General features: G+C 41.6%; 2 protein-coding genes across 2 annotated transcripts; both read right to left on the bottom strand.

Moving 5' to 3' along the window:
- Positions 1-1,277: 1,277 nt before the first annotated feature.
- si:ch211-165i18.2 (uncharacterized protein LOC100149646 homolog) lies at positions 1,278-9,454 on the bottom strand. Its single transcript, XM_051697555.1, has 2 exons — positions 9,125-9,454; positions 1,278-3,424 (listed from the first exon to the last, which is right to left on the bottom strand). The coding sequence occupies exons 1-2, from the start codon at positions 9,446-9,448 to the stop codon at positions 1,928-1,930; spliced, it is 1,821 nt and encodes a 606-aa protein (XP_051553515.1). The 5' UTR covers positions 9,449-9,454; the 3' UTR covers positions 1,278-1,927.
- On the bottom strand, positions 5,447-7,267 carry LOC127440849 (serine--tRNA ligase, cytoplasmic-like). Its single transcript, XM_051697840.1, has one exon. The coding sequence runs from the start codon at positions 7,216-7,218 to the stop codon at positions 6,190-6,192; it is 1,029 nt and encodes a 342-aa protein (XP_051553800.1). The 5' UTR covers positions 7,219-7,267; the 3' UTR covers positions 5,447-6,189.
- Positions 9,455-10,518: the final 1,064 nt, after the last annotated feature.

The raw sequence follows: 10,518 nt of genomic DNA, 5'->3' as shown, positions 1-10,518 counted from the left end.
TCCAGCCCCTGGTGGACGGAACGCCCCGCCGCGTTTTCGGTGGACGGAAGGGTCTCCCCCGCCCCTGGCAGCAGTTCTCCCACTACAGGCGGTCGGCCAGGAGCCCCTTCCTGCTCGCGGTCGGCGGTCTCAGACCCCGCCACATTTCAGCGGCTGGTAGGGGTCTCCTCCACCCCTGGCAGTGGCCCTGACCGCTCCAAGCGGTCGGTGAGGAGCCCCTCCTCCCCTCGCAGTCAGCGGCCGTTCCTCCACTTCCAGGCGGCTGGGCTCCTCTGTCCCCCGGCGGATGGCCGCGGCTGCTCTGTTGGGGTGGATGGTAGTGGTGTGGACTCTACTATGGCACATCCCTCCTCCTTCCCGGGTCTCGGCACCAGTGTAACACATTAATGGAAAGGAGGCGAGAACCGGCTTGATAATATAAATAATAGTTTAATTATAAACTGAACCAAAAAGACAAACACACAGGTGCCAGACAGCTGTCCGTAACTCTCTCTCTCTCTGTTGCACTACCGTCTCCAGTTGGCCCTTATCCCTCTCGGGCTTAATCAGCCTTATTAGGGGCCGGGTGTGTAGAACCACGTCCTGGCCCCGCCCTCCGCCCTACCACAGTAACTAATAATATTTATTTTATCTTTATTTTATTTTATTTAAGGTAAACATAAGACCTTTAAATCTGGACCTGGACCCTAACCCAGTAAAAGCACTTGCTAGAGTGCAGGATGTGTTCTATAGCCTGGATGTCCCCGGTTCGAGTCCAGGCTATTCCACAGCCAACCATGGACGGGTAGCTCCTAGGGGGCGGCGCTCAATTGGTTGAGCATCGTCCGGGGGGAGGGAGGGTTAGGTCGGCCAGGGTGTGCTCGTCTCACCGCACACCTTCGAGCCCTGTAGTCTGGCCAGGCGCCTGCAGGCTTGCCTGTAAGCTGCCCAGAGCTGCATTGTCTTCCGACACTGTAGCTCTGAGGCAGCTGCATGATGAGTCTGCAGTGTGTAAAAAAGTGGGATTTGGAGGACAGTGTGTTCATCCTCACCCCTCCCAAGTCAGTGCAGGAGTGGTTGTGATGAGCTGAGCCTAAAAAAAATTGGGCATTTCAATTTGGGGAGAAAATAATAAAAACTAATTGGCAACGACTAAATAAAATAAAAAACATTTGTTTTAAATAAATGAATCTGGACCTAAATGTTTAATACAAATACAGCAGTAATGAATCTTTGAATCTTGTTTAAGCACCAGATTTCTAACCCTGCCATTTATCACAGTGCTGATTCAATTAACGTAGGCTTTAAGTGAAATTTTTATTGCAATGCAAAGAATGACAGGTAAAGAAATGCTTCAGAGCACATCACAGCAGAGTACAGTCTGTCTGCCTGCAATTATTATCAAGTGATTTCACAGCAGAGTACAGTCTGTCTGCTTGCATTTATAATCAAGTGATTTCACAGCAGAGTACAGTCTGTCTGCCTACATTTATTATCAAGTGATTTCACAGCAGAGTACAGTCTGTCTGCTTGCATTTATAATCAAGTGATTTCACAGCAGAGTACAGTCTATGTGCCTGCATTTATAATCAAATGGTTTCACAGCAGAGAACAGTCTGTCTGCCTGCATTTATAATCAAGTGATTTCACAGCAGAGTACAGTCTGTCTTCCTGCATTAATAATCAAGTGATTTCACAGCAAAGTACAGTCTGTCTGCCTGCATTTATAATCAAGTGATTTCACAGCAGAGTACAGTCTGTCTGCTTGCATTTATAATCAAGTGATTTCACAGCAGAGTACAGTCTTTCTGCCTGCATTTGTAATCAAGTGATTTAACAGCAAAGTACAGTCTGTCTGCCTGCCTGCATTTATAATCAAGTGATTTCACATCAACAGATAGAAACCAGCAAAGCATAGCGACCTAATGGAAAGGACAGAGCTTTAGTTTTATTGTGTGCAGCAGTAATCCCACAAACCATCTGTAGTGTAGCACCATAGGTAAGTTTTCCCATGGGTGCCACACCTGTGTTCTGGTTTGCATGTTCTACCATTCAGAGCTACATAGGGATCTTTATCGGTGCAACACTTACTCCAGTGGTTGGATCGATCGGTATAACACCAATGGTAGTTTTCCCCATAGGTGCTGCATTCATGGTCATCTCGGCAAGGTTTTCCATTTAAACCTACACTGTTTACAAAAGGTGGGCTGCAGTAATCCCAATCACTGCCAACCGTGTAACACCAATAATACGTCTCTCCATAAGTCCCACAATGGTGATCTTGTCTGCATGGTTTACCGCTTACAGTCACGATGGAATACTGGGTGGAGCACCTGATTGATTGCTGTCCCGAACTGCAAATGAAATCTTTCCAGGTGTGATCATACAGGCAGGGCGACGTGCAGCACACTTTCTTCCCTTGATCAGTTGGACAGCTGCCGCTGGAACACGTCGTGCCTGCTTTGCAATGAGTACCATCGGCCGTGATGACAGACTCAGGTATAGACTTCTCTGGGATGAGTTTACAGATGTAATCGTCAAGTTTCTCAGCAGAGCGTGCCTTACGAAGCTCATCTCTGAAGTATATCGGCCAGGAAGAGTGCACGTTCGACTTGGGTTCGAACACACACGTAGTGATGGCATTGAGCTTCATGTTCTCGTTGTTGTCGAACCACTCTGTCATATCCTCATAGTTCAATTCCACCGTCATGTGAGTAATTCTGGGCTTTTTAACCGGTTCGTGACTGCCACTACGCCTCTGCCTCTTCGATAGGCTCGCAGTTAAAAGATTTTGCACATTTCCATCTAAGGAAAACACTTTTTGAAGCTGAGGGAGGTGCAGAATTTTAAAGAGTTGCTGTAGAATTGTTTTTGATTTCTGAGTATTAGAATAACAATCATTGTCAAAGATCTGCAGGTGAGGGCTGTTGTATAGCCCACTCAGCACGTGTACAAGATCAGGGACTGACATTACTTGGATGATGGCATCTGCTTTATTCTCTCCTATGTAACCTATAGAAAATGAATACTGCTCATCATTATGCTTGAAGCACAAAGCGGTCCACACGTGACTGGGAACTGTAACCCTATTAAATTCCCGGTTTTCTTCAGTGGTGTCTAACCCTGGCACAGGGATTCTGTTTCCTGAAGGCACGGCCCCTGTCACAAAATAGGGGGTTCCCATCCAAGAAAGTTCTAGTACTATACTTCTCAAATAATCCTCATATTTTCTCCAATGCAATCGATTGAAACATGCATCCATCGGCACAGCGTTGGTCAGCGTGAAAGTGGCGACACGGCCATCGTTACAGTGATAATTATTCGGGTTTAAGTGTCCGCGGTCATAGTCAGTGTGTTCATAATCCTCATTGAGCGCTTGATTTTGTTTGATCAGGTCTTTGTTTTGTCTTGCAAGAGCCATGTCTTCTCCATCAAGGTTAGAAATCTAAAAACAATACATAATAATAATAATCATCATCATCATAATTTATGTTTAAAAATAAGCAGGGGAGTATAGAAAATGCATACAGTAAGTATAGCAAACTGGATATGTACTGTGTGTAATGGGGCTAATTGTTTATACTGTGCACTTGTTTTCTTGTAGAATTGAATTGTTTTATATTCTCACTTTAGATAATTGCTGAAACTTTTTTGTAACTTTCTGTAAGTCTTTTGGTTACAGACACCTTGAGTATCTCGAATTTTACATAACTATTATTATTATTATTATTATTATTTTTTTTTACAAATTTTAGCAGTCACCCTTATCCAGGTCGACTTACAGTCATAAACAAAAATATATTTCAAGATTCACAAGAAAATCGTATGTAAGCCGTAAGTCAGAAATGTGTATATAATCATGGGAAAAAGAAAGTACACCCTCCTTGAATTATATGGTTTTACATATCAGGACATAATAAAAATCTTCTGGTCCTTAGCAGGTCTTAAAATTAGGTAAATACAACCTCAGATGAACAACATGACATATTACATCGTGTCATGATTTATTTAACAGAAATAAAGCCAAAATGGAGAAGCCATGTGTGAAAAACTAAGCACACCTTGTGATTCAATAGCTTGTAGAATGACCTTCAGCAATAACTTCAAGTAATCGTTTTCTGTATGACTTGATCAGTCTCTCACATCGTTTTGGAGGAATTTTGGCCCACTTTTCTTTACAACGTTGCTTCATTCATTGAGGTTTGCAGATATTTGTTTATGCAGAGCTCTCTTAAGGTCCCACCACAGCATTTCAATTGGGTTGAGGTCTGGACTTTGACTGGGCCATTGCAACACCTTAATTCTTTTCTTTTTCAGCCATTCTGTTGTTGATTTGTTGGTTTGCTTGGGATCATTGTCCTGTTGCATGACCCAATTTCAGCCAAGCTTTAGCTGTCAGACAGATGGCCTCACATTTGACTCTAGAATACTTTGGTAGACAGAGTTCATGGTCGACTCAATGACTGCAAGGTGCCCAGGTCCTGTGGCTGCAAAACAAGCCCAAATCATCACCCCTCCACCACCGTGCTTGACAGCTGGTATGAGGTGTTTGTGCTGATATGCTGTGTTTGGTTTTCGCCAAACGTGGCGCTGTGCATTATGGCCAAACATCTCCTCTTTGGTCTCATCTGTCCAAAGGACATTGTTCCAGAAGTCTTGTGGTTTGTTCAGATGCAACTTTGCAAATCTAAGCCGTGCTGCCATGTTCTTTTTAAAGAGAAGAGGCTTTCTCCTGGCAACCCTTCCAAACAAACCATACTTGTTCAGTCTTTTTCTAATTGTACTGTCATAAACGTTAACATTTAACATGCTAACTGAGGCCTGTAGAGTCTGAGATGGAACTCTTGGGTTTTTTGCACGGTCTGACCTTGGGGTGAATTTGCTGGGACGTCCACTCCTGAGAAGATTGGCAACTGTCTTGAATTGTTTTTTTTTTTTGTTTGTTTGTTTGTTTGTTTTTTTTTCAAGTATTGATTTATTCTCGTAAGCCATCATACTGACACCTAAAACAAGGCATGTTATTCAAGCACTGTACGTAAGAACATTCCCTGTTTTACAGACAAATCACAAGAAACCTCATCTATGAAGAAAAAGACAGAAATGAATGACAGCGGCATTTATAACTGCTCATCCCTTATCAATTTAAGGTATGTGACAATGTGAATAGGAAGTGATAAGTATTTAATTATAACCTTAACATTTACACTTCCATTATGCTTATTTATAGTGCAGATATTATTTATAGGACAGAATATTGAAATAAAGAGGTCTTTTCATTGTGCAAAACCTATTTCCATTCAGAATAAGCTGAAATACCCTCTTCTAACATGGCATTGATGCAGTATATCGAAGTATTGTTTATAACCAGGCATATTACCTTCATTACAGTTTTGAATTCAACTGTATCTTAATACAACAATACCTTGGAAATTACAGAGTCATTGAAGACGTTTCTGTTAATTGGATATTTGGATGTCTGTTACACCATCATGCATTTTGAATTGAAGATTTCAATTTTACCACAGACAGCCCCATAAAACTGTCCGAGAAGAAGTAAAATGCAGCAAAGGAGATGACATGGAAGAAATGGAGTGACTGTTTCAGTGGACAATGACAGTGAAGGGGGCAGGGGGGATAAATTGGAAGTTTCATGAAAAACCATTGTTATTGCTTGGATTGTAGGGGGCGGGTTTAAGAGTCATCGACTAACATATTCTCTACTTTCTTCTCTAGATCAGTGTCACCACCCTGCTGTTTCTTCTTCTTGCCTCCTTCCTGTTGTTTCTTCTGCTTCTTGGATGCCTGCTGGTCAGTGGGGGCAGGCTTCACAAACTTGATCATTTCTGTTAAACCTGGAGGCATGAATGCCCTGAGGGGTTCTGGAACAATGATGCCTTCCTCTGTCTGGAAGATTTCCAGGATCGCACAGATAACACGAGTGGTCGCGCACATGGTGGCATTTAGCATGTGCACAAACTCAGCCTTGTCCATCATCTTCTTGGTCTGGCCATAGCGAATACGCAGGCGGCGAGCCTGGTAGTCAGTGCAGTTTGAGCAGGACACAAGCTCTCTAAAGGCCTGGGAGCCTGAGAACCAAGCCTCCAAATCCAGCTTTTTACTGGTGGCATGGTTCAATGCACCTGACACAATGTTGACGATGCGGTAGGGAATTCCTAATGACTGATAAAACACTTCAGCAGTTCCGATCATTTAATCAAACATCTCCCAGGATTTGTTGTCATGAGGGGAGGCGTACACAAACTGCTCAATCTTCTCAAACTGATGGACCCTGAAGATCCCACGCATGTCTCTGCCGTGAGAGCCCACTTCCTGTCTGAAGCAGGTGGAGAAGCTGGCGTACCGGATGGAGAGGTCCTCTGGCTTCAGCCACTCATCTCTCAAGAAGGCAGCAATTGGCTGTTCTGATGTGGCGATCAAATACTTCTCGTCCACTGTATTGTCATCTGACTTCTCGCTTCCTTTCCCAATCACCTTGTAGAGTTCCTCATCAAACTGGCTTAGCTGAGCAACCTCCTGCATAACTTCTTTCCTCATGAAGAAGGGTGTGTAGAGGAGATTGTAGTTCTTGCTGTACAGGATCCGCAATGCATAGTTTATTAAGGCCTGCTCCAGGAAAACTAGAGGCCCCTTGAGAAAGTATCCTCTGCTACCAGCCACAACTGCTCCTTTTTCTCCTTCGTATCCATCCACCATGATGACCAGGTCCACGTGTGAGTACTTCTTCTGCACTGAGCAGTTGCCCCAGGTGCGCTCCACCTTATTATCTGCATCCTCATCATTGCTAATGGGCACAGAGGGGTGTAAAAGGTTTCCAGTCTCTCTCAGGTACTCAAAGCGTTCCGCCTCCAGCTTTAGTCGATCACTGTCTGTCTTCTGCACTGCTTCATCCACCAGTAACCGCACCTTTTTGATCTGAGTCACTGTGAGGGGTGATAATGTTTCTGCATTGAGGGCTTCCAAGTTCTGTGCCTCCTCTGGAAGAGTCTCATCATCACCAACTGGCCCTTTCTTCTTCATTTTTTCGCCAATGGCCTTGCCGCACAGATTCTTGGCCTTGTTTAGATTATCTGCAGTAAAGCGACATTTCCTCCATTCTGTGTCCGCCTGGACCAGTTTATCCACCAGAGACACATCTTTAAAACATTTCCTCTGGGTCTCCCTCACGATTTCAGGATCGCCGCCTTTGTCGGTGCGAAACAGGTCTAAATCGAGCACCATAGTGGCTGCGGACCAGGTGTGCGGTGCGGGTGAATGAAGGAAAGGAAGGAAATTCCTGTCTTGAATGTTTTATACTTGTGAATAATCTTTCTCACTGTAGAATGATGGACTTTAAATTGTTTGGAAATGGCCTTATAACTCTTTCCAGATTGATGGGCAGCAACAATTGCTTCTCTAAGATCATTGCTGATGTCTTTCCTCCTTGGCATTGTGTTTACACACACCTGAATGCTCCAGATCAGGAAACTACTAAAACTTTAGCTTTTATAGAGGGGGTTACACTTGCTGATGATCAATTAATCAAGGGCATTTGATTAGCAGCACCTGGCCTCTACTTAGCCTCTTAATTCCTATGGAAGCAGTAAGGGTGTACTTAGTTTTTCACACATGGATTCTCCATTTTGGCTTTATGTAGGTTAAATAAATCATGACACGGTGTAATGTCATGTGTTGTTGTTCATCTGAGGTTGTATTTACCTAATTTTAAGATCTGCTAAGGACCAGATGATTTTTATTATGTCCTGATACATAAAACCTTAGAATTCAAGGAGGGTGTACTTTTTTCCCCCATATATATAAGTTTTCATTTAATGTCATACAAAGTCCAGTAAACATAAAGCTAAATCAATATTCGGTGTCACCACCTTTGCCTTTAAAACAGCACCAATTCTCCTAGGTACTCCTGGACACAGTTTTTCTTGGTTGCTGGCAGATAGGATGTTCCATGCTGCTTGCAGAATTCACCACAGTTCTTCTATCTATTTAGGCTGTCTCAATTAATTATGTCTCTATATGTAATCTCAGACAGACATGATTCTCAGTGGGGGCTTTGTGGGTGTCATGACATCTGTTGCAGGGCTCCCTATTTTTCTGTTCTAATCTTTTCTATTTGCAAAAGTAATGTTTGGGAGTCTAACATTTATATTTCCTATTGACACACTAAAGCTGAAGATATAATTAACCATCTTAAGACAAATGCTTTTGTGAAACACCTTGTGTGCCTCAAACTTTTGCACAGTACTGTGTATATATATATATATATATATATATATATATATATATATATATATCTCACACATACAGTACGTATATATTACTGTAATACTGTACGTATATGTGTTTTTTGTATGTGTGTACAGTATGTATGTTTATACCACATGAAAAAAGGAAAATGAAAACATGGAGTCATTGCAAGCATTCAAAATCAAACAATTAAAACAAAAACATTGCATTTACCTTAACCCTATCACGTGGTCACTTTCCAGTCATGATTTGAATGCCATAATAGTGTGTAATAACAGAAACACAGTATCACTGAAATAACACAATGCCACGAGTATCTGATCGGAAACCATAAGAACACGAGACTGAGAGGCTGTGAGAGCGCAAAGCCTTCCCTTGTAGGAGATGCTACTGCTGTATTCCTGTGCAAACCACACTACTTTGCATTTCCGCAAGCTGAGCAATATTTTCCGCAACTCGAAAATTATATTGATTCCTTATGAAATTTTTTACGTAAGGATGAATTTGCATAATTTGGGTCTTGCGTAATCCGTGGAGCTTCTGTATTTAATCTCAGATAGAAAAATGTACACCTCTTCAAAAGAAACCATTTCTAGCATTGACCTTTTTATCATTAAATTTAACAAGTCTCATTGAAATAGAAGACAAAACTGCAAAATTGCATAAACAAAACCTATGCATGTGCAAATGAATTTGCATGCACACTGACTGCGAATGAGACACTCTGTCTCTGCTGAGCCCTGTACACCTTATGGATAGTAAAGTCGTCAATTATTTCAGGTTATAGAGCTGTAAACACACATACATGTGAATAACACCATTAATAATAAGAATACATTTAATATAACTGTGACTACTAATAACAACAACAAATAAATATTACCTGTGGTTCAATAAACCAGACTTCTCTTCTCTGTACAACATTGTCCCTGCAGGTAAAGTCAAAGGTGTAGGCACTGTACACTGGCATCCGATGACTTATGGAATACAGGGAAGCATAGTAGTAGAAACCGCGTTTCTGGCAGATTTGTGCAGCATTTTGATCTATACCTGTGGGTTCAGTGTTTTTGTAAAAGAATTCCTTACACAATGAAAAGTCTTGAACCACATGAGCTTCCAAGCCAAGAGGCCAAGCAGCAAGTGCTGAAATGAGAAACAGAACCATAGGAGCCATTGAGAAAGAGAAAACCCTGTGCCTGTCTGTCATACTGACACAACACTTCATATATGTAGTCACTCGGTAACCCACATAGGATGGCCTTGATCTTCTGTTATTGTATAACTTTGTCAAAGCTGACTGGTTAAACGTGTTTTTATTCTAGTTTGTTAGTAGCTATGTAACTGATGCATTCGGCCAAGAATAACATGAAAACACAAATGTTCTAAAAACTAATTTGCTGAGGCAGCAAAATCAAGGAACTCTCCCACACAACCTAGCATCTTAATCAGCCTGTACCTCACCTTCTCCCTGCTGACTGGATCGACCATGATCTGTTTGTCTGAAGAGTAGTGTGGAGAACGGGGCAGCATCAAAACTACATATTAAAGACAAAACAAAGTGACAACAACCCTTTATGATTTTTCTTGGAATTCCATTCAGAAATGTAAAACTATCCCTGTAGCAATTTAGAGAATAAAACAAATATCTATAGAGTTCTGTATAGGGTTAACAAAATCTCTATAGAATACAAAATAATGTCAGTGAAGTTCTACAGAGGATGACAACATCTCTATAGAACACAAAAGAATTCTATAGAATCCTATGGGACTGCTTCACTGAGCTAATTCCCGATACAACCTCTGCTCCAACATAGACATATCTGTGTTATTAATCCCCTTGCATTGTCCATTGGCTGTGTTTGATTTGTACTGTTTTTATACACAGTGTATCAATGGCAATTCATTACCAAAAAGCATTTTATTTATGTTTGTTTGTTCAATTGTGAAGAAACCCCTTAATTTACCTTAGGTAAAACTACTTATATACAAAATGTTAGTGTTAGCAGTGAGTGAGAGCACAGTGATTTAATAAGCAGACAGAGAGAGAGCGGTGAGTGAAAGAGCAGTGAGAGAGAGAGCAGTGATTTAACAAGCAGTGAGAGAGAGAGCAGTGATTTAACAAGCAGTGAGTGAGAGAACAGTGATTTAATAAGCAGAGAGTGAGAGAGCGGTGAGTTAACAATTAACGATTATCTTTGATAATTGTTGATTTAAAGGATTAAAAAAGCTAACATTGATTCAAATCAATGTTCTATTGATTTTAATAATTAATAATTA

The sequence above is a fragment of the Myxocyprinus asiaticus genome, chromosome 5 (genome assembly GCF_019703515.2).
Source record: "Myxocyprinus asiaticus isolate MX2 ecotype Aquarium Trade chromosome 5, UBuf_Myxa_2, whole genome shotgun sequence".
NCBI lineage: Eukaryota > Metazoa > Chordata > Actinopteri > Cypriniformes > Catostomidae > Myxocyprinus > Myxocyprinus asiaticus.
This window is presented reverse-complemented; position numbering and strand designations above follow the sequence as displayed.

Coding starts and splice junctions, on each gene's coding strand:
- si:ch211-165i18.2 (XM_051697555.1), bottom strand. CDS start 9,448: ATGACAGACAGGCACAGGGTTTTCTCTTTCTCAATGGCTCCTATGGTT. Junction 3,425..9,124: donor TCTGGTTTATTGAACCACAG/GTAATATTTATT, acceptor TATTGTTTTTAG/ATTTCTAACCTTGATGGAGA.
- LOC127440849 (XM_051697840.1), bottom strand. CDS start 7,218: ATGGTGCTCGATTTAGACCTGTTTCGCACCGACAAAGGCGGCGATCCT.